At 50.0% G+C, this 27973-nt stretch overlaps 1 protein-coding gene across 1 annotated transcript; it reads left to right on the forward strand.

Moving 5' to 3' along the window:
- Positions 1-998: 998 nt before the first annotated feature.
- LOC144780945 (uncharacterized) lies at positions 999-27973 on the forward strand. Its single transcript, XM_078659514.1, has 2 exons — positions 999-1779; positions 26374-27973. Exons 1-2 carry the CDS (start codon positions 1296-1298, stop codon positions 26979-26981), a joined length of 1092 nt encoding a protein of 363 aa, XP_078515640.1. The 5' UTR covers positions 999-1295; the 3' UTR covers positions 26982-27973.

Here is a 27973-nt window from a genome sequence, read left to right on the forward strand (position 1 = left end):
CAGTCTCAATACCAGTTGCGGAGAAATTCTGAACCGTCGGCTAGACTGCGGGACTATATCACGCAAGACTGTTCTATGTATATTATAGTGTCTGTTGTATAACAATGCCCTGGGTGGGTTTAAGTTGCACTATGTAAAGTTTTGATTGGTTGCCAATGCAGTTTTTTTGTTGTGTTGTTTTGATCATTGTTGGAGAGGAATGTAATGTTGTGACTCATGGCGACACCGTCACGTCACGACGTAAGAGTCATGTGACCCTGATTTAATAAAAGTACGGGGCCGTGCTCACGTCGACCAGTTGGTGACGGAGACGAACCCCTTTAAGTAAACCTCTAATTGAGCCTCCTGTGGTTATTGTCTGCAAGGCCCCCAGACCCCAATATCCTGGCCCCCATCGAGTGTCGGCGCTGCCCAGTGCTCCCGACACAACACCATTTGTAAAGCAGTGCATTCTCAGCACTAGTCACTTGTGCTATCGTACGGCCACAATAGGACCTTCTCCACTAAAGACTACTCTGCCCTTAAAGGTCTTTGGTAGTTTCACCTTTCATCTGCAGTCTCTTCTCAGTTGGATATTAAACATTTTGCAGCACTACCTCTCCAGGTCGAATTATAAACCATTAAAAGTGGTTATAACTAGGCCTGGGTGAAATGTTGTTTACACAGGCATAATCTTGCGTAATTTCAAGCATGCAATACTTTTTACGTGAAATTACGAAATGTCGCATAATTAAACGTCATCAACTTGGGCAAAATCCCTATCGCTGGATCAGGTGGACCAAGCTGCAAGTGCATCACATCACATGCAAAAATGAACAGAATAGTGCATTTTGCAGGGGGGGGTCGCGCCAGATGCTGGATCAGCATTTTTACCCTCCTACAAGGGAATTCCACGCATGTCACACGCCCTTAGTGAATAATATCTGTTATTTATAGCAGTTGGAGACGGTAAAAGTCCCGTATGAGGCGCTATAAAAAGTCAACTTTCTTCTACACACTGCCAGGGCCCGGGCAGTGCGGTACTTGAAGGAAGCTGGATTTATGGTCGCTACTAAAGCCGGCAGGAGGGAGTCCTTGCGCCCACTGCCCCCCCCGTGCGCATCCCTCCTGCTCCAGCCCTGCGTGGGTCTGGGTGAGGGGCCCCTGGCAGGGCGTCGGTGCGCGCACCGGCGGGGCCCCCGGGGAGCGCTCGCGCATGCAGACCCGCTCCCGGGGCGGCTGCGCGCGGCCTGCGCGCCTCTGCTCCCCGCACTGCGCAGGCTTGGCATCCGTCCGGCGCACTGCGAGCGGCTGGAATGAGCGCAGCGCCGGCGCAAGCAGCCGCCACCGGGGGCCGGAGGCGCAGCGGGGCCCGGAGCAGCAGCAGGCGGCGGCGGCGTGACCCGGCCCCGGCCCCCCGCGCTGCGCACCCCGCATCCATGGCCGGGGAGGGCTCCCCCAAGAGGCGCAAGGCCAACTTCACGGAGGCGGAGACGGAGGCGCTGATCGCGCTGGTGCTGCGCCACGAGCCGCTGCTCTTCGCGGGGGGCGCGGGCCGTGCGCCCCCCGGGCAGCGGCGGCGCCTCTGGGAGCACATCCGCCGCCAGGTCAGCCCGCTGGCCGCCTGCCCCCGGGACGTGGAGGACCTCAAGAAGCGCTGGCGGGACCTGAAGCGACGGGACCGCGCAAAGCTCCGGCGCCTCTCCGGCGAGCTGCAGGAGAGGGAGGAACAAGCCCCGGGGGAGGAGGGGGCGCCGCCCACCCCCGGGGGCACCCAGAGCCCGCTGGGGGAACCCCACGGTGAGTGCAGCACGTGTGGAGGAGGCCGGGGCGGTGTGACGTCATGGGGCAGCATGAGGGGGGTGCACGAGGGTGGCCACACATGGAGTGGGCATCAGAGGGGCTGCAGGGTGAGGAGGGCATCCGCAGGAGGAGGTGGCGAGCTTTTTTAGGGTCACCATGGGGCAGAATATGGGCATGAGGGCATTATAAGCAGGGCGCTTTGTAAGGGGTGCCACATGGAAGAGCCCCAGAGACGTCACTAGGAGGTGCTGCACGATCGTCGTGCAGTGTGAGGTCTAAAAAGTTCAAATATTCACTATCCCAGAGTACAATTTTGCTACCGAGGAGTGTTTGCACTTGCCCATTAAAAAGTATTGCAGAGAGCTGAGAAGTGCATGTTTCGTATTACAGAAGTCCCCGCGTCATGACCTCTGAAAGAGGGCACCGCGAGGGTGGCATGACACGGAAGGAGTAGCATGAGTGGCATCACTAAAGTATCTTGGGTTATATCACCTGCTAGTTATGGATTGTTAACCTGAGGCAGCGTGGGCATTGTCGCACAGTGAGCTACGCAAGAGACTGCCAGGGAGGTTGAATGAGGTAGTGAGAAGCCTCCTAATTACAGCGCAGTATAAAGTATAAAACAACATATTTGGGGGCTCTGTGTGTGGGCGTCATGGATGCAGAGCTTCGCAAATGGGTCCATGTCAGTGGCCTGCAGCGCTCACCTCCCACGTGACTAACTTTCACCCAGTTCTAGAGTCGGTCCAAAGGTCACTCGTGATTGTTTTTACAAGTGAAGTAAGATCAGCCCTAAGCTGGTTCTAATTTGTATCTTAACGAGGCCCAGCTGCCAATGCCTGACATGGTTACTAGACCTACACGACTACTATATATTACGTGACGGGGCTTATATATTACGTGACGGGGCTTTAATCACTGCTTCACCCTCTTAATTATGCCCATTCGTATTTTGACTACCAGCTGTAATGTTTTGATTACAGTAGCCATTTTTTAATAATTACCAATGACAGTAAGTTCGTACTGCACGCGTAATGAGCATTACAGGGACTTTAAAGCGCTGCATAGCACTACACCCCCGACAGGCTCGCCCACCCTTTTGAATCCAATCAATCAGGGCATTTGTATAGCGCGCTACTCACCCGGAGGGTCTCAAGGCGCTTGGGGGAGGGGGGGTCCGCTACTGCTCGAACAGCCAGGTCTTGAGTTGCTTCCTGAAGGCGAGGTGGTCTTGGGTCAGGCGGAGGTGGATGGGGAGGGAGTTCCACGTCTTGGCAGCCAGGTAGGAGAAGGATCTTCCTCCCACGGTGACTCTTCGGATGCGGGGAACGGCAGCGAGGGCGTGGCTGGTGGAACGTAGTTGGTGGGCGAGAGCGTAGAAGGTCAGGCGGTCGTTGAGGTATCTGGGGCCTTGGTTGTGGAGAGCTTTGTGTGCGTGGGTGAGGAGTCGGAACGTGATTCTCTTGCCGACGGGGAGCCAGTGCAGGTCTTTCAGGTGTCCGGAGAGCTGGCTGTGTCGCGGGACGTCCAGGATGAGTGGTGCTGAGGCGTTCTGAAGGCGCTGGAGCCTTTTCTGAAGTTTGGTAGTGGTTCCGGCGTAGAGGGTGTTACCGTAGTCCAGGCGGCTGGTGACGAGGGCCTGGGTGACCGTCTTCCTGGTTTCGGTGGGGATCCACCGGAAGATCTTCCGTAGCATGCGAAGGATGTTGAAGCATGACAAGGAGACGGCGTTGACTTGTCTGGTCATCGAGAGGGAGGAGTCGAGGATGAAGGCCAGGTTGCGTGCGTGGTCCGACGGTTTGGGTGCGCTGCCCAGGGCAGGGGGCCACCAGGAGTCGTCCTAGGCGGAGGGTCATGATCCCAGGATGAGGCCTTCCGTCTTGTCTGAATTCAGTTTCAGGCGGCTGTTCGTCATCCACTCGGCTACGTCTTTCATCCCTTCGTGTAGGCTGGTTCTGGCGGTGGCGGGGTCGTTGGTGAGGGAGAGGATCAGCTGAGTGTCGTCGGCGTAGGAGATGATGTTGAGGTTGTGTTGGCGTGCGATGGCCGCGAGGGGGCTCATGTAGACGTTGAAGAGGGTGGGGCTGAGCGATGATCCTTGTGGTACGCCGCAAATGACTTTGGTGGCCTCGGATTGGAACGGGGGGAGGTGGACTCTCTGTGTTCTTCCGGCGAGGAAGGAGATGATCCACTCCAGTGCCTTCTCCTGGATTCCGATGTCGCAGAGGCGCTGCACTAGGGTGCGGTGGCAGACAGTGTCGAACGCTGCGGAGAGGTCCAGGAGGATGAGTGCCGCTGTTTCCCCGTTGTCAAGCAGGGCTCGGATGTCGTCTGTGGCTGCGATGAGGGCGGTCTCGGTGCTGTGGTTGCCTCTGAAACCGGACTGCGAGTGGTCGAGGGAACCATTTGTCTCGAGGAAGGCGGCCAGCTGTCTGTTGACGGTCTTCTCGAGCACTTTGGGAAAAGGAAGGAGCGAGATGGGACGGTAATTTTTGAGGTCGGTGGGGTCCGCTGATTGTTTCTTCAGTAGGGCACTGAGTTCGGCGTGCTTCCAGGTCTGTGGGAAGGTGGCGGTGTTGAAGGAGGTGTTGATGATGTCCTGGAGATGGGGTGCGATGATGGCGTCGGCCTTGTTGAAGACGTGGTGAGGGCAGGGGTCGGTTGGTGATCCAGAGTGGATGGAGTTCATTGTGCGGATGGTGTCTTTGGTGTGGATCGGGGTCCAGGCGCGGAGGGTGGTGGTGGGGGGCGTTGGTGTGGTCGTCGGGTGCGTCGGCTGTGCGTTGAAACTGTTGTGTATGTTTGTGATCTTGCTGTGGAAGAACGAGGCGAGTGAGTCGCAGAGGTCTTGTGAGGGAGTGATGTCGTTGTTTCCGGCACTTGGGTTGGAGAGCTCTTTGACGATGTTGAAGAGTTCCTTGCTGTTGTTGGCGTTGTTGTCTAGTCGTTCCTTGAAAGCGGTTTTCTTGGTGGTGTGAATCAGCTGTGTGAATTGAGTTGGTGACTCAAGTTGGTTCATGTTTTGAGTTTATTTTGCGTCTGTAATGCAATGAATACATTCGAGGACACCAACGTCCTGGATTAACTGTTTTGTAGGGATTATTAGAGGCATACAATGATTCCCAGACACACTGTCATTGTACGCCCGCCTGCCACAGATTGCAAAATGCCACTGGCAGCGTGAGGAGGAGGTCACAGCCCTATGCACAGGAGGTCACTTGGCAGTCCCTGACATGCATCCATGACACCATCGAATCTTGAAACAAAGGCCTGCTTTTTCTTTACGCCGCCCTTATTGTTCTGTCTGCCACCCTGATTGTTCTCTCTACCAGGAAGCTCTGTGTTTGGCTTCACCTTCTTGAACCCTTGACAGCCAACACAAAAAGATTCCGTATATGAGGCGAAAACAGAAACCTGATGGGCAATCCAATTTGTCAGAGGAAAAAGCCTGGAAACCAAAGGGGATGAATCTCTAGACAGTGGCAGGGTGATGAAGGTCTAAGGTCAGGAAGCAAAAAGAGGAAGGCGAGAGAAGATGTAAACAAAAGATGGAGTCCCGAGGCATCCTGAGCAAGGAACTGAAGAGAATTCAAGTGGAGATTAAACAAATACAAGGATTGCCCTCCTTTTATAGTGCAGGTAACTTGAACACTGGGGAGAAAAGTGAACATATTCAGGAAGTATTCAATAGTTGGTTTCTGAAGAAACTCATGGGAGGAAGTAGGGTTTCCTAAAGTAAGATATGGAACTGGATTGCAGGAACAGGACAACAGCAAGAAGAAACACTGCTGAGAGAAAACATGGAGGATGAAGGTACAAGCTCCCCTCATACAGTAAGTGAGAAGAATGATGTGTTGTAGTCATGTTGCTTCATGGGACCGGAGGAGGCATCGCCATCATCCACAGAGACACCATCCGCATCACGACCAACACCGACGACACCCTCACCACCGCTGAACACCTGCACTTCCAGATCCACACCAACCCGAAGACCACCCTCAGAGGCACCCTGATCTACCGACCCCCGGGACCGCGCACACGATTCAGCGAGGACATCGCCGACTTCGTCAGCCCGCACGCTCTCCCCTCCGCCGACTACATCCTCCTGGGGGACCTCAACTTCCACCTGGAGAACAACAACGACCGCAACACCATCACCCTGCTCGACAACCTCGACAACCTCGGACTCAAGCAACTGGTGACCACCCCCACCCACCTCGCCGGACACACACTCGACGCCGTCTTCTCATCCAGCAAAGACGTCACCTTCAGCCACGCAACAGGACTCCACTGGACGGACCACAGCTGCGTCCACTTCACCTTCAAAAGAACGACGATCCACCAGCTCCAGCAACAGGTTGCTCGAAGAAGCTGGAACAAGATCACAGCCGACCAGCTCACCGCCTCCCTGAGCCAGCACCCTCCCGCCAGCTCAGCGAACCCCAGCCAGGCCGCCGACAACCTCACGAAGTGGATCAGCAACTGCGCGGACGAACTCGCCCCTCTAAGGACCCCGCCCAGCAGATCCTGCAGCAGAAAAACACCATGGTTCACCGACGAACTCAAGTGCTCCAAGAAGAACTGTCGAGCCCTCGAGAAAGCCTGGAGAAGGGAACCAACGACGGACAACATGACCACCCTCAAGCTCGCCACCCGGAAACACCACCAACTGATCCGCGCCACCAAGAAAAATGCATACAAGGACCGGCTGGACAACAACGCACACAACTGCAAGGAACTCTTCAACATCGTGAAAGAGCTCTCCAACCCCAACGCCGGAAACAACGACATCACACCGTCGCAAGACCTCTGCAACTCCCTCGCGTCCTACTTCCACAACAAGATCACGGACATACACAACAGCTTCAACAACCAACCAACGCAAGCCACAACCGCAACGACGCCACCATCCACCACCCTCCGCACCTGGACCCCGATCAGCACCGAAGACACCATCCGCACCATGAACTCCATCCATTCCGGATCTCCGACTGACCCCTGCCCTCACCACGTCTTCAACAAGGCCGACGCTGTCCTCGCACCCCACCTGCGGGACATCATCAACACCTCCTTCGACTCCGCCACCTTCCCTGAGAGCTGGAAGCACGCCGAACTCAGCGCTCTCCTCAAGAAACCCACAGCAGACCCCACCGACCTCAAGAACTACCGTCCCATCTCGCTCCTCCCGTTCCCGGCCAAAGTCATCGAGAAGACCGTCAACAAACAGCTGGCCGCCTTCCTCGAGACGAATGGATCCCTCGACCCCTCACAGTCCGGCTTCCGAGCGAACCACAGCACCGAGACCGCCCTCATCGCCGCCACCGACGACCTTCGAACTCTGATGGACAACGGAGAAACAGCGGCCCTCATCCTCCTGGACCTCTCCGCGGCTTTCGACACTGTCTGCCACCGCACCCTAGTACAGCGCCTCAGCAACATCGGAATCCAGGAGAAGGCACTGGAATGGATCACCTCCTTCCTCGACGGAAGAACACAAAGAGTCCGCCTACCACCGTACAAGTCAGAGGCCACCAAAGTCATCTGCGGCGTACCCCAAGGATCCTCGCTGAGCCCAACCCTCTTCAACGTCTACATGAGCCCCCTCGCGGCCATCGCACGCCAACACAACCTGAACATCATCTCCTACGCCGACGACACCCAGCTGATCCTCTCCCTGACCAACGACCCCGCCACCGCCAGAGCCAACCTGCACGAAGGGATGAGAGACGTAGCCGAATGGATGACGACCAGCCGCCTGAAACTGAACTCAGACAAGACGGAGGTCCTCATCCTGGGCTCCACGCCCTCCGCCTGGGACGACTCCTGGTGGCCCCCCGCCCTGGGCACCGCACCCAAACCGACGGACCACGCACGCAACCTGGGCTTCATCCTGGACTCCTCCCTCTCCATGACCAGACAAGTCAACGCCGTCTCCTCGTCATGCTTCAACATCCTGCGCATGCTACGTAAGATCTTCCGGTGGATCCCCACCGAGACGAGGAAGACGGTCACCCAAGCCCTCGTCACCAGCCGACTGGACTACGGCAACGCCCTCTACGCCGGAACCACTGCCAAACTCCAGAAGAGACTCCAGCGGATCCAGAACGCCTCGGCGAGACTCATCCTCGACATCCCCCGACGCAGCCACATCTCCGGACACCTGAGAGATCTGCACTGGCTCCCGGTCAACAAGAGAATCACCTTCCGGCTCCTCACCCACGCGCACAAAGCCCTACACGACCAAGGCCCGAGCTACCTCAACAACCGGATCAACTTCTACACTCCCAAGCGCCTCCTCAGATCAACCAACCACGCCCTCGCCGCCGTCCCCCGCATTCGAAGAGCGACAACAGGAGGAAGATCCTTCTCCTACCTGGCCGCCAAGACCTGGAACTCACTTCCGACCAATCTGCGCCGGACCCAAGACCACCTCTCCTTCAGGAAGAAGCTCAAGACCTGGCTGTTCGAGCAGTAGCGGCACCCCCCCCCCTCCCAGCGCCTTGAGACCCTACGGGTGAGTAGTGCGCTCTACAAATGACCTGATTGATTGATTGATTGATTGATTGATTGATTGGGGGCCTCCAGATGTTTTACTACTGGGCATCAGCACGTGTTTGAAACACCCCGCCAATAGGAAGGTGGAGACGGCACTGCCCGCCTGCCTTCCTGATGGCGCACAGACTGAACACTGAAAGTGTAGTGCTGGCAAGGAGTGCAGCTTTGTGCAGGTTGGCCCATGCAGAACCTGCAGGAATGCATTTGCAGCTTTGCTGTCTGCGCCTTGGGCGAGTGCTGTAAAACAGTGCAGGGAGACTGCCAAATTGCATCACCAATGAACCTAAGGTTGGCTTCCTCCAGGGAGGTATTGGGTGTCCGCTCTGACACTGCCCTCCCCATTTTTCCAAATGAAAGCTCAGCTTGTCAACATGTATCATGGAAGCATCTGACGAGTACAAGGCCATTAAAGGGAAGGGCAGGCTTCTGGGTCTGGTCACAGGAATTGCATTTGTTTCCTATTAGGCAAAGAACTTGAAACAAATGATTAATGATTTGAATAGAAATAGGTGAAGGTGTTGGTTGGAAGGGAGATATAGCCGTACCGCGAGAGGATTCATTATTTTGGTTAACTCAAAAGACCCAAAATACGTGGGACTCAATTTTGAAAGCCAAATGGAGGAAAGTAAATTAGCAGCGGACAGGCATACCCTCCACTTACATATGGAGGGTGGCCACTCCCGGCACTGCCTCTTGCTGTTAGTGAGAAGGATCAGTGCACCTTGGTGGAATTCACATAGTTTCTCATGTATGGAATACATTTGGTCTTCTGTATCGTAGACTTCTTTAAATGCCACTTGGACGATTAGATAATTATTAAGATTAGCCTGTGAGACCAAAACGTGTCTCCAAAGAAAAGGCGCCTCCCACCTTATTTCTAAAGATAAACTCCATTGGACCCTGTTTGTAGTCTAGAGGCTTGTTCCCTTGCACCTGGTGATGCAAACTAGAACTTTCTATTTAATCCATGTTGTATCTTTAATGCGAGACGCATTGATGTTATAACCTGACAACGTTGCTCATAGAATAGACATTGTCCTTGTTTACTTCTCTCAAATTAAAGGCCTGCTCTTTCCCTCGCCAGCTCTGTAACCTGGGCAGTCAGCATAAAAAGGACTGAGAAGGATAAACTGACACCAGGTACACAATCCATTTTCTCTGAGGACAATAACTGGTAACCAGGAATAAATCCCCCTAGGCAGGGATTAAGATCAAAAGCCAAGCACCAAAATGAGGAAGGCCAGAGGATGACTAGAAGATACAGCATCAGTCCTGAGGCTAGCAATTAACTAGGGAGATTTCAAGTGATTGTAAGACGCACTGAATGCCAGGATTGGTTTTCTTTATAGTGCGCGTAAGGTGGAACATGGAACTAAATGGAATATAAATAGAAAGTAACTATTTTGTGTAATAAATAAATAAAGAAGGCGTAGAAAGTCATGGAAGAAAGAGGGGTTTCCTGTATTGAGATGATAATGAATTGCAGAGACCGGATAAGCGCAGGAAGAAGGGACCATCCACAGAAAACATGATGGCTCAGACTGTAAACTACATGATGCAATACCTGAGCAGACTGAGGGTTCTAGACGAAATGTTTTGTGGGGCTTATGGATGCTTAAACCTGGCTGAAGGCACATGTACAATGTCTGGGTGATGGGACAGGTAAACTGTCTGCCTGTCAGCCTTTCTGAAGGTGAGTGGGGTTCCAGCACGGAAGGTGGCTTTGTGAAGGCAGACCTTTATGGAACATACGTAGAATCAGGTTATCTACGAATGATTTAGCACCGGGTGCCCCACGAACATGCGGTGCACTGACGGCGATGGAGGCGGCCCCCTTCCGTCCGCGCTCCGGTCCCCAAGCAAGCTGCTCTACGCACCGCCCCCCCGAGAGAGGCCGGCTGTCCCCGATAGCTGCTCCGTCTCCATTACGTTCAAACGGCAAAGCTAGCCGGACCAACAAAGGGTGGGACAATGCAAGAGAGTTGCCACAGAAGTTCTACAGATGTGCTCTAGATATGTTGGATTCCTGCAAGGAAAAGAGTTTAGGTGACTGATAAATACTGTATTGAGCAGTTGTGTGGAGTGAGCTCATGCCAAGTGGCTGCCAGGAGCACAGAGAATCACTTGACTCTGATGTTTCCCTCCTTGAAGCCGTCTTCTGAACAAAAGTTCAAACACTAGTCCATCCATGGTCGGACAGGCCTATAAGGCAAACTTTTAGTGCCCTACAAACCGAAGGCGCATGACTGGCAAAAATGTGCCCAGCAGGGCAAACGAAATTGCAAAGATTTATGTTCTATGGTTAATTTTATTTTATTTTGCCAAGTCGTCTTTTCTCACTTTGCACTCATGTTTTCTTTTGTTATAGCTCGTGGGCGCTGTTCTCAAAAGATGAGGACTATTTTATTGCAAAGCGGCATTATTGTTTTTTCTTTGTGTAATTTCTGAAATGCTTTAACACATAATCGTGCACCCAGTCTACCTACACCAATCTGCCCCACTTCAATCCACCCACCCTAATCAGCCCCACTCAATCCAATCCACTCCAGACCAGTCCACCCACCCCACCCCACTCCATTCAAAAACAATCTGCCCCTCGGAACAAGTTTAAACACTAGTCCATCCATGGTCGGACTGGCCTTTAAGGCAATCTGGCAGTGCCTGACGGGCCAGTCTGACAGTTTAGCATGTGGAACGTTTTTTTGGGGTGTTTGTTGTCCTGTTTTCTGGTCTGCTGGGACGGTTTTTACTGCTGATTTTCCTGCAGCAAGGTCAAATCTATGCTCTTTCAGACCTAGCAAAACAGTCTTTACAACCTTACAACTGCCCCAATTTGCAAAAATTGGCTACTTGTTTATCTTTCAAATTCAGAAATTTGGGGTAACTTTTATTTTGGTGCCCAAGTCTATTTATTGTCTCAGTCCGACCCGGAGTCCCTCTGTCCCTGGACGAAGGGAATGGCCTGCTCCGCTGTCTTCCTGACTCCACACTGGCCCACACTTCTCGAGTGATGAAACTCAAGTGTCATCACAGACCTGAAGAAGTTCCACCACCTCTCTCCAACCCTGAAGGCACTACACTGGCTCCCTCTCCAGCCTCTATATCATCTTCAACACCAGCTTCTTTACAAACAAGGCCACCATAAAAGGCTAGAAGCCAGGACACTGTCAGGCTGGAGCCAGAAAACTGCAAAAAAAACTCATAGAATCAGTAAACTATCTTTTTGCGCCTGCACCCCATTGAGCTGGCATGACATTCCCACCAACATCCGTTCATTCCACTTGTGTTCAGTGCTCTGTTGCTCTCCAGGTGGGTTTGTGCTTCACAAATCTACAAACATACATTTGTCCTTACCCCACACGTGTTCTTATTGCTGGTGACATGTGGTCTGTCAGGCCTATGTAAAGTAGTATTTGTGGTGCTGTATTTTGCACACACTAGAACCTTTCAGCAGGTATGGAGGGAGTGCTGAGAAGACTGCTTTGGCTGGTCCAGTTATGATGGGACCAGTGGAATAGCGTCCCACAGGCTTTTGGCTATGTCAGATCCGAGAATACAGTGTGGAGGAGGTAAAAGCAGATTTGTACGAATTTGGTTGCAGTTATAGCCACACTCTAGGTTTTAAACTGTGTGTTGCAAGTTTGGTGGAGCTGCCTGTTCTAGATAGCTGGGTTGCTGGACTAGGGCTTTCCGCTCTTGCCTGTGAGCCTCTAGGGCTTTCTGCCTGTGAGTATTTCAGGTTGTTCCATGCCTCCCAGTGGTTTATATCATGAAGATATTTAAGCAGGTCGGGTAAGGCATTAGTCGCGGCTCGTTTTGTTTGTGTATCATCAGCATGATGTACATGGGAACTAGCGGAGTCACCATACAGTCTTCGGAACTTGCGTAATTATTATACAAAGTGTTCCAATAAAATTTCTATTCATTGTGCAAATTCATTTCTGTCATAAAATGTATACCAGCAAGCACAATAATCAATGCATGGATATATTCGGAAGTCCGTTTTTTGAAAAAATGAGAGAAGAAAACAACGACTGCAGGCATGTTATCTTCAATATATGGGATTGTGTTTAGAAAATTGGCAATGTGCTAATTCTCGTAGGCAGCAAGGGTGATATGTAAAAGTGGATGGTGAAAGTGCAGTGCGTATGTGAGGTAAAACCAGTTGATAAATAATGCAGTGTGTAGCACATGAAAGAAAATACAAAACAAACGGTTGTGGTGTTTCTAGAGTACAAAAGTGGGGCTCAGTCAGCTGTAGAAGTTCATGACCTCTGATGGTTATAAAACCACAGCCCAATTGATAACAGCCTCTATTAAATGACTCAGAAGGGGTTTTCTTCAGGATACAATTCTGGAGACTCTTATCTTAGCTACATTTGGGAGGAAGAACCTACATCTATAGTAAACAGATGAAACCTCACTAAGGAAAGAAAAGGGCAGATCTGTGAAATACTCCTGCAAAGTGGTGAAATGTTTATTGCACAGCGACTGGGCTCCTCCATCCCTTTCCACCTACAGAGAGGTAGAGACGGGCCTTGTGTCCAGATCAGTACAGTTATTAAACATCAAGAGATGGGGATGGAGTTGTGTTTTGTGTGACCCTGTGAGCGGGATGGTGCATCCATGGAACGGCCGGGGGTTGCCAGTTGAGCGTTAAAAAGTGAATATTTCGAGGCTGGTATTCTGAAATGAAGCACAGCGTTTAAAAAGCAGATTCCATTGTAGTCGGTGTCCGCCTTATTTACACAGAATATTGCTTTGAGGCTGTGCTCAGCGGGGCCTTGAAAGGGATAAGGTTACTGCAGCCAGCGCTGGGGCCAAGGCAGCGTGGCTGAGGTCCGAGCCTTCCTCAAGGCCTACCTCGAGGGAGCCGGGAGAGACTGGGACCGAAAGGGACTGTGATTATTTGTAGTGCCTCAAAGCTATGTTTAAACAAGGAGAGCGCTTTTACCAGCATCCTGCAGGATGCCCGTGGTCCCTGCAGGGGACCCCATAGGAGGGCAGGCCCCGTAGTATCTCGAGGACGCAGCAGCCAGCGCTTCCGGGAGGGGGGGGGCGGTGCGAGGGACAGGGGAGAGGGGTGAAATGAAATGAAATTTGATTTGTAAAGCGCATGGCTGCCCTAGAGCGTCCCAGCGCTACCTAACTGATAACAGAAAACTCTAAAGGATCTGGAAATTAAGGGGTTTTAGGAAAAAAAAGTTTTAAGTGATTTTCGGAATTTAAGATAGCATGGTCGTTTTTTGCCGCATTTATAGAGAAGCGGCGGCCTCCGGTACGGGCCTTCCTCACTCTAGAGACTATGGCAAGATTATCCCCGTCCGATCGGAGGGCCCGGGCGGGCCTGTAGGGACGAATCAAGCTCCTCATGGCCGGAGGACCTTTGCCTTGAAGTGTGTTATGGGCGATGCAAGATGATTTGAAGGCGATTCGTTCATGAACTGGAAGCCAGTGGAGAGCTCTCAGCAATGGTTTGGCCGACGCTCTTCTTGGAGCCCCCATAAGCAATCTAGCTGCAGCGTTCTGCACCCGCTGCAAGATATTAATTGTGGCTTCCGGTGCTGCCAGGAAAAGAGCATTGCTATAATCCAGTCTGGATAAAATTAATCCCTGGATTAGTAGCTTCCTGGACTGAAAAGGCAGGAGGGGGGAGAACTTTCCGTACTGCCCGGAGCAGGCCGAAGCACCCACCAGCGACTTTCTGGGCATGTGTCCTAAAAGTTAGTTCGGGCTCAAACCAGACCCCATAGCTTTTAATTTTCTCCTTTGGCTGGGGCAACTCGCCCATACAGGGCGGCCAAAAAGCTTTGGGCAGAGATGTAAATTGATGGCCCAGGATCATGATCTCGGTTTTAGCTCCGTTCAATTTGAGCTTTGATCCGGTCATCCAGGAGTAGATTGCAGTTAGGCAAGCCGAGAGGTTATCTGAGCATCCCACTTGTTGCGTCAGCGAGACGACTAGTTGGGTGTCATCTGCGTAGGTGACGGATTTAATCCCAAAAGGGGCTACTACCTCCTCCAGCGGGGCCATATAAGCATTAAACAGGGTAGGCCTCAAGGACGAGCCCTGAGGAACTCCACACTGGAGGGGAGTAGATTTAGACATGACACCATTTTCCCAAATCCTGAAAGATCGTTTGTTCAGAAAGGATTCCAGCCAACTAAGGGCTGATCCTGCAATGCCCAGTCTAGCAAGACGGTGGACTAATATTTCATGGTCCACCGTATCAAATGCAGCGCTCAGATCCAGGAGGATCAGAGCCGCTGATCCTCCTGAATCTAAGATGCACCTTGCCTCCTCAGCCACCACTATGAGGGCTGTGTCAGTGCCCTGTCCTGGGCGAAAACCCGTTTGAAAGTCGCTCAGTAGGCCATTACTTTCCAAGAACCCTGAGAGCTGTTGATTAACTATCTTTTCAGCAATTTTGCCCAGACCAGGTAACAAAGAGATCGGGCGAAAATTAGCTAAATCGGTAGTGTCAAGTCCCGGCTTCTTTAGGAGTGTTTTAATTCTGGCCTGCTTCCAGCTGGGGGGTACTACCCCATTGGTGAATGAGGAGTTTAACAACTCTGTTGCAAGGGGGGCAATGGTATCTGCAATTTGTTTGAGGATGTACATAGGCGCCGGGTCAGATGGGGTTTCAGGTATATAGGCGAGGCCCCTCCTCACACGCGCCCTCTTTGCCTGCTGCCCCCTCTCCCGCCAGGTCGCATCCTTTGCTGCCACCAGGCCCTTCCAGCCTCATCGACGGTAGCCAGTCCCCCACCCCGTCCAGGTCCCTAGATCCCCCCCCTTTTTCGTCATCTTGGCTGAGAGACATTAAGCATTTTTGATAAAGCGCAGATCTGTTATTAAAGTTTTTCCTTTCTCCAGTGGTTGCTTCTTTCTCAGCAGAGAGTTCAGTTGTGACTTATTGTGGTACAGAGTAACATGCGACATGCAGAGTAAGTCATAGCCGACAGTTTATTTCAGTGGTACTTCTCATGCCTCTATCAACCTACCGCTAGGCGCTGTGCCCCTGCGGGTCACTCCCATTGCACCAATACATCGGAGCAGATACAGCACTCAGTCAGCCACGCACCTCCCCGAGGCGCCAAGTAAACTCTGCAAGGCGCTACATTACGCGTTCCAGTTAATAGCGGTTTTCAGATGTCCCTCGTACTAAATTTCCCCAAGCTCCGGCTTCATACCTCGTGCATATTCTGCACGCTACTTGAAGGTTTATAGTTAATTGTAAAGAGAATTGGGGAATTTTCAGTTTATTCCATGCAGTACAGTGTTCAGGAACTATTGTTTATCTTTCAGTAGAGCTGCTCAGCCATGAAACCCAGTTTGCTTGAGAAGAGATTTTGCAAGCGCGGTTTTGACTTATTTATTTATTTATTGTACTTGTAGAGCGCGCTATCACCTCAAGAGGCATCTTGGCGCTGGCAGTCACAAAAGCAGAGGGGAAAAGGCAGTTAGAGGCGGCTGAAAATTAAGGCAAGCGTGGAAAAAGCCAAGTTTTCAGCTGCCTTCTAAAAGCAGGCAGGTAGTCAGTCTGCCTTAGTTCCATGGGCAGAGAATTCCACAGCTTAGCCGCAGCCACACTAAATGATCTGCCTCCAGCTCTAGATCTTTTAAACCTCGGGACAACCACCGCCCTGGCCAGGGAGGAGCGCAGATTACGGGCTGGTACATACCATGAAAACATCCGTTGAAGGCAAGCCGGACCCAACCCATGAAGGGCTTTGAAGGTCAGACATAAGGACTTAAAAGTCACCCTCTCCCTCACTGGGAGCCAATGTAGCTGCGCCAGAGCCAAAGCAGAGGAGGATCTCGGAGGCCAACCTAAGGCCAGTTTGGCAGCTGCAGACTGAAGTCTCTGAAGCCTATCCAAAAGATAGCTCGGGGACTCCAGCAGAAGGGCGTTGCAGTAGTCTATCCTGCTTAACACAGTGCAACGTACCACCTCTATCCGTGCCATAGGTGGTAACAAGGGCAGGATTTTTCTCAGAGGGCGAATAATTGCCATACAGCTAGCTACCACCCTAGAGACCTGCGCCTCCAAGGAGAGGTCACTATTGAACATGACACCCAGGTTCCGAACTACCCTCACTGGCTGGACTAATGAAGTGAAGTCCTTCGGCCTTTGTTGGGTACCAAGTTGATCTGGAGTGAGATGAGCAGAAGATCGAGTAGCAGGGGGGGCAGAGAGGACAGGACACCTTTGAAGGTTTCGCCTTGCATGGATGCAAAGGGATCCTGCATACTGTTCTATCCTAAAGAATGGTCACTGTATATGGCGTTCAGCTATGGAAGCAGCATTGTTTAGAAAAAGCTGTGTGTGTGTGTAAGTGCATACAACTTCACTGTGAGGTATGAGAATGTCTTAGCAATGTGTTGATTCGTATGGTGCATTTTGGTTTAAAAAAAAATCTGGATATTCTTTGCCTGGGTCCTGCAAAAGGATCAAAGAACATGGGCATGGCTGTGCACAAATCTTTCTTGCATTTGTGTATTGCATTTCTACAGTGTGTTGTTTTATGTTGTCTTGTTTGAGGATGGTCGACCTCCCAGTTTGCTCACACAGGTGGTTTATCATTTTTAGTCTGGTCCATTTAAAATCCGATTGTTGCTCACCGTGGGTGTATCATTCAGTCTTTTGAAGCTAACTATGGCAAGAACAAACACCTCTGTGGGTCCTTGGTCTCTTAAAGCGTTTAATGATAGTTTGAAGACCTGGTTCATCCAGAGGGGCAATGAATTCACAGATAAATGCATCCATATCCGTGGTGTTCTGCCTAGTCATAAAGTGCAGGGCGCATTTAGTATCCCACAAACAGACTAACTCAGATATGCCGCAACGACACACTATCTAAAAAATAATGGTTCTTTCTTATTTAAATGCCCTCTAGAAGGCTGGTGCAAATTGAAGCAAAGCTTATGTTAAGCCACACCCCGTTTGAAGGTTTGAAAGATTGAAGGGTACCTGGAGTGCCCTGGATTCTCCATTCATTATATGGAGAAGGAAGCATTTTCTACCTGGAATACTTAAAATCTCTGTAAGGAACCCTACAGGCTACAACTCTTTCTCTCCCTGATTTTAACTGCCTACTTACTCTTCTGGGTTCTGTACTTGCTTAGGCCTTCCTTTGTTATACGAACCCTCTATGTTTTTAAAGTTGAGCCTGCCAGCCCATGCACTAGCGCAAACGTCACGCTTGCGAGATACTGTTAACAAAAAGGGCTCGCAGCTACCAGTTGCTTAACATTTGTTGGTTTGCTTGGAGCTCTTCTTTACAGCCTCGTAATTTGTCAAGGCAGACCTAACATCATTGCCCTTCCTCTCTGAGGAGCAGGGAACAAGCACTGATTGATTCAACTTAATCAGTGCCCTTCCGATGCCCCCGACGTGATTGAGGAACTATTTTGTTCTGGTTAACTTTCAGTGCCCTGCAAACAGAAGGCACATGACTGGCAAAACGTGCCCAGCAGGACAAACAAAATTGCAAAGATTTATTTTCTATGGTTAACTTTCTTTCATTTTGCCAAGTCTTCTTTTCTCACCTTGCACTCGTGTTTTCTTTTGTTTTTGCCCATGGACGCTGTTCTCAAAAGATGAAGATTATTGTGTTGCAAAGTGGCATTGTTTCTTTCTTATGTATAATTTCTGGAATGCTTTAACACCTAATCGTGCAGTACACCCCGATTCACCCCACCACACTCCAAACTACCCCACTCCAATCCATCCCACCTCACCCTACACCAATCAGCTCCACTCAGTCCTATTCACTCCAGATCAATCCAATCCACCCCACTTCAATCCAAACCGCCCACCCCAATCCGGTCTGTCTAATCCAATCTAAAACCATATGCCCCACTTAATCTTCTGCACTTTAATCTGCCCCACTTCAATGCAAAATAATCTGCCTCAGTCCAATCCAAAACTATCTGCCCCACTTCAATCCAAAACAATTTGTCCCACTCCAATCTGCCCTGTTCAAATGCAAAACAATCTGCACCACTCTAATCCATTCCATTCCTCTCCAGTCTGCCCCACTCCAGTCTGCTTCACCTCACCCCAATCCACCCACTCCATCCTAATTCACCCTGCTCAAATCCAATCCACCCACCCATTCCAATCCATCCCACTCCAGTCCAATCCACCCCACTCCAATCCAAAACAATCTGTCCCACTCAATCAAACACAATGTTCCCCACTCCAAGCCAACACAATATTCCCCAGTCCATCTAAAACATTCTTCCTCACTCCAATCTGTCCCACTCCAATCCAAAATAATCTGCCCCACTTCAACCTAAAAGAATCTGCTGCACTCCAATCCAAAACAGTCCGCTCCACTCCAATGCACCCACTCCAGTCCACCCCAATCCAATACCTCACCCCAATCCAATCCAACCACTCCAAGCCAATCCACCCCTCCCCTCTCCAATCCATTCAAATTCAATCTACCCCATCCCACTCCACTCTAATCCAATCCACCGCACTCAGTCCAATCCACCGCACTCCAATACAGTCCACCCCACTGTAATCCAATCTACTCCACTCCGATCCACCCCACCTCACCCCAATCCAATCTACCCCTCCCCTTTCCAGTCCAATCCACCCCACTCCAATAATCCTAGTCCACCCCACTCATTTCTAATTCATCAATTCCTGACCACCCCACTCTACCCCAGTCCAATACACCTCATTCCATTTCAGGCCACCCCACTCAATCCAATCCATCCAGACCACCACATTCTAATTCACCCTACTCCAAACTGCCCTGCTCTAATCCAATCAACATCACCCCATTTCAATCCACCCTACTCCATTTCAACACACTCTAATCCAATCCATCCCATCCAGTCCACCCATTTCAACCCACTCTGCTCAATCCAACCCATGTAACACCAGGCCAATCCTCCACACTTCCTCAATCCACTCCATCCCGCCTTATTCCACCCCCCTCCAATCTACTCCACTCAACTCTACGACACTGCCCCCCCCACCCCCCACTCCACTCTACAACCAATCCAGTCTACAGCACTCTACTCCACGCCAGAACACTCCACATCACTAACTTTTAGCCATGCTAACAGCAGCCACACTGGTGTACAACATGGCAAATCCTATTTGCTTTGCCAATGCTTGTTTAAGAAATTTGGGAATTGCCCCAGGTGAATGTGGGTTGGTGTTACCAGTGTTCTTTTGGCACCAGTGGGTGGTATAGTTCCACAGATACATTTTTTTCGAAATTGGGACCTACATTGTAATCAGTCTTTCATGTTTCAGTTTAACACAATCTTTGTTTTATTATTGTCAAACTCGAGACTGAAACCAGATTAATATGCAGGTAGATTAGATGTTTTTTGATAAATAAGAATCCCTGCAATCTGTAAAATGTCTCCTATGCCGGACAGTAGTCTCCTCCCTCATGGGGTTAATGATGAGATTAGTAAAGTCTGGAAAACCGAGTATAGACTATGTTTCCTGTGTGATGAAATTATCAAAATGTTAAGCGTTGATCAGTTACCTTTGCGTTATAACATTTTCCCTTTTATTTGTAGCCTTTTCGAAGACACCTGTGCATGTAACCATGCACCACCTGAAATGAACATTGGGGGGGGGGGCGGGGTGGCATTTGTTTTATTAAGTCCATTAGGGTTTTCTATTCTTCCCTTAAGGAAATTAATTTTATCGGGTAATATCCTCGCCCACACTTAGTAGAAATCACAGAATAGGGGCTAGCTAAGTCTCTTGTGTGGGCATTGGCTGCTTCAAGACCTGTCAGTCACTATTAAAAAGTGTTAACTGACAACTAATAGACTCTTTCTGGTGTCCAAGGTGAAACAAAGAAGCCTCTAATTGGATTATTAGTCTGTTATTTAGTTGAATAGTGAGCTATTTTGGTTAGTCATCTTTAGCATATCCAGATATTATGGGCCTCTCCATTGCCATCTGCTGGAATGATCCTTTATGAACAGCAATCTCAGCCACAATATGTGTTTTGTTTTTATCGGTGTGTCTGATGGGCGGCTGACAATCAGTGGATTAAGAACTCTTGCCAAAATACTTCTTCTAGGGGTAGTGGAAGAGCAGCTTTTCTCCATAATGTAGATCCCGCTTAGTATGTTGTTAAATATTAAGGGGGTTATTTCTGAGCTGGTTTGCGTCGCTCTTGCACCACGCAAGAGCGACGCAAACCTTAGGTCCGATCTATGAAGCCGCGCGAGGCCACTTTGTGTGGCCCTTAGTGGCTCCATAAATCTGGAGTAAGGCATCGAAGCGCACATTTCTTTGTTGCCAAGGTTGTTCCCGCGTAACTCCCATGGTTTTTGAAGCATTCCCAGATTCCCCAGAATCAAAAAGATATGTCTTCCCAGGAGACGCATAACGAGGAGAAATATCTTTATTTATCCTCATTACTTCCTTCTTCAATGTGTGCTGCATTTTGCAGTACACAGAAAGAGGAAAATGCCTCTCAGGATTGCGTTTGTGCAGGAAGGTGTCCCTTTCTGCTCGAAAGCAATCCTGCATGCAACGCAGGCACCTGTGCAAGGGTGCCAGCGTTGGTGCTAGGCTGCCAAAAGGGCACCAGCACAGAGGAAAAGGCAGGAATGCACCATCTTGCCCTAAATATGGCACATTCCTGTCCTTTCCCTGTCGTGCAGTGCAGCAAGCTGACTTTCTGCGCTGCACTGTGTGACTTTTTCATAAATAGGCCTCTGTGTATACTATAGCTAACTACCTTCAGATTACTACTGTTGAACAAGTTACTTATCTTCAGTAACGCTCTTTCTGGTAGAGACTCTAACCCCAGATTCCTCACTGTTTGAATATTCCTCAGGCGTCAGACTTGATCCGAAACTTTGCAGTAGTACCTCTTTGCGTTGGTAGGTGTCGCCATGCGGCACCACATCAATGCCATTATGTTCCGGAAATGATGTGCGGAGCCTATATAGATGCCACTCCGCACACTGACGTCAGTTGCTTTTGAGACTCGGCTTTTCCAGTAACAGAACCCAAAATCACATTGGTGTGACCAGTGTGCAGATTCCTAGACTTAGGGTCCTATTAATGAATATAGTCCAGCTGCAGAAGTGGGAGTGTCGATATGGAATCTGCAGCTTGATAGAATCTCATCCAAAGAGAGCATTATCGAAGGTAACTAATTTCTTCTGATAGAGACATCTAGCCACAGATTACTCACCTTTTGAATCCATACCAAATCACTACCTATAACGAGGTGGGTCTGTGAATGGACTGAAACCAGAAAGTCCTGCAGGACCTAGCGGGCAAAATACCCCTCTTGGCAAACTGCGACTGTCCAGACAATAATGCTTTGTGAATGTATGGCGGGACACCCACGGAGCCGTCTGCCAAATGCCCAGGTCAGGGACTTCACATGCTGATGCAGTGGTAGCAGCTTTGTTTCTGGTTAAATGAGCACACAGTCCTTTTGGGGCCTTTTTTTTTTGGGCCAGTGCGGTGCAGATCTAAATGCAGAGCACCATCTCGTGAGAGATGGTTCTCTTCTGCACAGCCTTGCCTTTTTTCTCTCCAGTCGACCCCTTTAAATAACTGATCGCTCACCCCGTGATCTTTAGTACAATCTATGTTGAAGCTCAGCACTATCTTGGGGTCCAAGCAATTGAGTATTTCCTCCTCTTTAGAGGGGTGAGGCAGAACATAAAATGTCGGCAGAGTGATGGTTTGACCGACATGGAACGGCAGCACAACTTTTTACAGAAAGAATACCAGAGTACGTAGAACCAGTTTGTCTGGGGACTGAAAAAGAGTGCACTTTAGTAAGGCGAGGCCCATGTTAGGATCTCCCTGTGCCCTGACGAATGTAGAGGGAGGAAACAAATGAAACCCTTTCAAAAATCTCATAACAGGAGACTTGAACAAAGAGGACTGATCCAGCAACTGCAAAGCTGAAAGGTACCCTTTAACTGTCCCCATGGTTAGACCTTGACAGGTAAGGACAAAACAAACAAAATGTTAGATAACTTGGCCTCAAGGAGGTCAATCTGCTGAGTGCCACACCAAGCCACACATTTGTCCCAACTTCAGGTGTACACAGTCTTTGTTGAGGGATGCTTGGCTGACCAGATGACATCAACCATCTCTGGAGGAAGGTCAAAAGTGTTCAGCTGTTGCAGTTTGTTCTCCATGCATGAACATAGAGATTGCGAAGGCCCGGATGCAGAACCCAGCCCTGCTACTGCAATAGAAGGTCTTCCTGAAGGGGTAGCCTCAGCAGAGGACATATGCTTAAGCCCAAGAATTCTGAAACCATACTGTCTGTGCCCAATCCGGGTCCTCTTGCATAACTTGCACCCGGTTGGTTTTGATATTCTTGAGAGCTTCTACTCCCGGAGTGGTATCTGTGGAAAGGCATACAAGAATCCTGAGTTCCACTTAAGGTGTAATGCATCTCTGAGCGAGAAACACCTTGGAAAGTTCCCAGAAGAGCTGATATTGCTTGCTTTCGGCTGTGGCGTACAGTGCTCCCCATTCACAGAAGAGACCCTACGCTGACTTTGGCTGTAACCGACACTCGTGATCCGCTAGGCGCTGAGTGCATCTGCCAGCCAGCTGTTCCTCAGCTCTAGAAGGTTGACGTGGAGCTGGGACTCCGCCAGAGACCACAGGCCTCTGGTCTCCACCTTTCGTAGATGGCCATCCCAAACCCAGAAGCGACGCTTTGGCGCCACTGTCAGCTCGGTGTGGGCAAGGGAGAGGGCTCTGCCGCTAGCCTAGTGGCACTCCAATAACAACACTGCAGATCTTTTGCAGCTTCCGAAATCTAAATGTAGTCATAGAGGTATGCTTGATGTTGGCCCACTAAGACTTCAGATCCCATTACAGAGACCGCAAATGCCGCTTGGCGTGCTGCACCAGCAGGAGGCCATCAGTCCAGCAGCCTTTGAGTGGACTCATTCCAGGACCAAGGTTGAAAGATCGGGATCATAACCTGAATGCCCGGACTCTCTTTCCAGAGGGAAAGGCACGAAACTGGAAACAGAAGAAGGGGACTATCCTACAAGGAGCAGGTGTGACTTTGGCATCTTGATATTGAATCCCAAAGATAATTGGAGATTCAATGTAGTCTAGAGTTGGTGACAACTGCCTCTGGCGGGCCTGAAGTAGGGGAAGATTGGCACTCCTGACCTCTGAAGATGCACTGCTACCACCGCCATCACTGTTGTGGACACCAAGGGTCACTGGTGAGACCAAAAGGGAGCCCAGCAAGCTGAAAATGCTCCTGTCCCACCACATCCATAGGGAACACCGGTGGGGCATCTGGACTGTTATATGGAAATAGGCATCCTGCATGTCCCATTCTAACACCCAGTCTCAAGGGTCTAAGCCAAACAAGACTTGGGCCAATAAGAGCATTTTTAATTTTTCCTTCCGGGGAAGGCATTGAGAGGCTGCAGGTATAAAATATGCCGGAGATCTCTGTACTTTTTGGGTACCAGGAAGCAGCATGTATAACAACCACACTCTACTTTCGATGCCTCGTCGGGGGTAGTATGCACTGTATAAATGTAATTATAATGTAATACAATACTTCTGGTGCAGGCACCCTCTCGATAGGCCTTAGGCCAAAAAGGCTTGCACTTCCTGCCGCAAAACGGAAAGACGGTCCTCTGTCACTCGTTGGGGAGATGGTGGAAGTTGCAGCAGGGCAGAACCCTTTCAACAATTAGCAGAGCCCAACTGTCTGTTATGGCCTGCCAACCCGGCACAAATCCTTGTTTCCTGCCTCCCACTGGGTGGCTGTGCTCCACTAAGGGCACTCTAAAAGACATTGCCTTGAAAACTAGTGGACCTCATCTAGGCGTGGCGGCGAATGGCAACACTGGTGCCGATGGCCCGATTGATGGAATCGGTGGTGTCCAGGCCACAATTAATCATGAACCTGGCAGCATTACGGCTGTTCCGAATGGCCTGCGCAAGGACAGGTCGGAGATCTTCGGGTCCACCTGGGAGGACTTGAGCCACAGAGTGCCAAAAGGACTGAGGAATAGTGCCCCAGCAGGAACCTTGTATTTACTGTCCTTAGCACCAAGCTGGTGAAAATACTAGTTTGCAAAAGGTTTTAACACCTTTTGACTCCCTCTTTAAGGGAGTAGTTGGGTATGTGTTGGGATTGGTATTCCTAGCGGAGAATTGTACCATTAAACATTCAAGGGAGGGCGCTGAGATAGAAAAGCAGGTTCACTCGGGGAAGGGCAATGGCATTGCGCAGTTGACTGGTGGAAGAAAGCAAGTTTTGGTCCATGCCCCCAATAAGGTGTTTGTTAAGGCCTTGTTAAATGGCGGGAGGGGTTCAGAAGATGTTTGCTCCTGCAAGAGAAATTCTGTTAGTCGGTTAGTCTTTACTTCCAAGGGGGGGAGCTGGAGGTCACCGACTTCAGCCGCCCTACTGATTACCATGGTGTAGGAAGTGTACTGCTCTGTTGGTGGTCCATGGGGTGAGAGAAGGCCTGTTTCTGTGGGCGGTATCAAGACCACTAGCCTCCGACAAGTCATCACACCAGTTTTCCTCTTGATAGGGCTGAGCTAACTCATTACCCACATCATAATAGTTGTACAAGTCCATGCCAAATAGTGATGGTAGAGCGTGTTGTCTTCCCTGTGGAGGTAACCGTACAAGTGGAGAAAGCAGCACCACAACTGTTATTGGGTGCAGCGTCAGGGAGGCCAGGCCGGCGCTGTCTCAGAGTTGGACAGCACTCTTGGTCCGGAGTTGATCGACTCCATACTGGCGTTGAAGTCCCAGGGAACAGTGTGGACCACGGTGCCAGAAGCAGGTTCTGGACTGGGGCCAGAGATGTTGTAACGGAGTCAAAGGGTCCAGCTGTTGCCGAGGTAAAAACTGCCAGAGGCCCCTCTCGGCTTCTTGGGGTTCAAGCACGCGCTGGAGGGAGTCGCCAAGGATCTGTAGATCCAAGGCATGGCTGCGCAGAACTCTGATCCATCGATCTGTTGCTGAGTGGCAAATAGCCATAGAAACTCAATGTTGGATCGACTCTAAAGCCAGCAAACTCTGAGAGCGAGGTCTATGGCACCGCACCCTTGTCTGCAATTGGCGAGAGGGAGCTGAGCTTCATTCTGATTTCTTTTCTTTTTAGACTTAACAGACAATTAGGATCGCAACGAAGACCGCCCTCGCAAGCGGCTTCTGCGACTCTTTTAGCGGGAACGGGACCGAACCTTGGATTTGGATGATGACTTAGAGCAGTTTTGTCAAGGAGTCTTCTTATATTTGAAAATGTAAAACTTCACCTTGTGGTCCAGGAGAGCCATCAGGCTCATTGATGCACAGTCACTGTAGGCCTTGGAGTCTTGGCTCGACCCCAGATACCCCGATAGGGATCTCTCAGACATTTGCTTGCGACAGTCCCTGTAGGTCTTAAAACCCTGCTTTTGAAAATATCGAAAAATATTGAGGTAAAGAGTCTCTTAGAGACGAGTAGGAGGTCCAGATCCACGACAGGAAGCGCAGAACAAAAAAACTGACCTCGGTGCCTAAAGAGGCGCTGCCCACCATTCCCAGAGCGGAACGGGGCCAGTGTGAAACTGCAGAGCACCACTTTCTGGCACACAGAGGTACTGCTGAAAAGCTTCCGGATCCACTGTGACTCCTGGGGAATATTCAGAGGGGGAGGAATCTGTGGCTAGAAGTCTCTATCATAAAACAAGTGATACAATACAAATGACCAAATAGAAATGCAATCAGCATATTAAAAAAGCTATAAAATACCGAACTAAAATATCTATAACTCGAACAATAAGCATGCAAAAGAATAACAAAACAAACAAAAAATACTACTAGAAACTGTATTTAAAAAAAGTAGAATGAACATTCTGCAACCTTAGAGCTCATTGTATAGACACAAACATTGGTACATTATTTGATTCCTGACGTAAGATCTTATTGAAAAGCTGTGTGTCTCATCCTTTGGTAACTACAGAGACTTGTTGAATGAGTGAGACCGGATCTAAAATGTAATCCTTTTTGTCTCCCCAGGGTGTATTGAACAACCTAGCCAAGACAGCCAGCCCGGCTTTGCTGAGATGAAACTCAAAGAAGAGATTGTGGTAAAAATTGTGGAGCAAGAAGACGAAAGGTCTGTACACTCTCCAGAGGAGCCACCAAGCCAAGAGCATTTTCCATCAATTGAAACACCTTACTTGAGTCCCTTTGGTAAAGCAGACTATAAAACAAGCTTTCAACGACAAGCAGAGGAAGGTGACAGCTCAGGACAGGACTCCCTTTATCTACAGCAGCAGCAAGTCCGGGTGATGCAACTAGGATTTGAAAGTGTCAACCACAACTTGTGTCTCCTGCAGCACAGTGTGCAAGACTTGAACAGCAGCGTCCGGCTTATGGCACGGACACTGGAAGCTATTAAAAATGTTTATGTGAAAAACAACGGTGGGCCTGTATCCTCCTCAAATTCTTGCACCCAGACCACAGCTGGCTATCGAAGTCCTGCATCTCCAGCCGCTGAGGACAGAAGCAGAAGCCATGTAACTGAGAGCAGCAGTAGAAGCAGCAGTCGCAGCTCCAGCGGCACCTCGCAGGAACGCGGTCCAAGCCTACCGCTGAAGAACATCAAAAGAGAAAAAAACTAACGGAGACTACTACACCTTGGGAGATGCCTGATATACATAAAAACTGACACTCTTATTTTGAAGGTGTGAGTAATAAGTCATTTTTTTCAGTTTTTTAAAAATCCTTTCTAGAGCATGTGAAGCGCAAGTCGTGATCCTTTGGCAGCGGGAACGCAGTTAGATATTGGGAGAGGTAAAATGACTTACAGATAGATACACAGTAGATAATGTTTTTCCTTAATGTTTTCAGGGATAACCAAAAATAGCCCTTCAATCAGGATAATTTCAGAAATAGAATAAATCTTGTTCTGAATAAATCCAGCTTGCTTTGGAGACCTAAGAAGGAAAGGGGCCCCCTTGCAGCTAGTCAGATTGTACCCTGAAGTCTATCGGCTTCAGAAATATCCAGGTGTTAGTGCACTTTCTTAGGCTTATCTAATCAAGATAAATATTCCCACATTTGGGAACAGGTGTGGAACGACCTTATTGCTGAACCTGTATGGCTATGGTTAAGCACAGCAAATAGCAGTGGCTTTATACCTAAATAAGTTTTCATTTAGAGTTCGGATTACGACTTTGGCAGTATGATGCTGGGTCAGTCTCACCCCGCACCACCGCCGAGGTCATACTACCTGCCAGATTAAGAGTTTCCTACTGTCTGGCAGGCTTTTTTTTTGGCTTTCCCACGGCAGGCCCTCTAAAAACAGGAACCGAAATGGGAACGCCAAAAATAGTTCCTGCATGGCATGGACTTTTTAGTCCATGCCATGCAGGAACTGGTGTGTATTCACACAGGGGGCACATTTTGTGCCCCTGTGTACTTCCACAGGATGCAGAGGGCCCTGTAGGGCTTTTTTTGTTCCCTCCCCGCCAGCATTTTCATGAAGGAGGAACCGCCATGATGCGGGATTGGCGAGATTGCGGCAGTCCCACTAAGCATACTGATGCCATACACCGCAGCAACACCGCCAGGGAACGGCGGCTGGGGCGGTCCCTCCACCCAACTCTTAACG

The sequence above is a fragment of the Lissotriton helveticus genome, chromosome 9, assembly GCF_964261635.1.
Source record: "Lissotriton helveticus chromosome 9, aLisHel1.1, whole genome shotgun sequence".
NCBI lineage: Eukaryota > Metazoa > Chordata > Amphibia > Caudata > Salamandridae > Lissotriton > Lissotriton helveticus.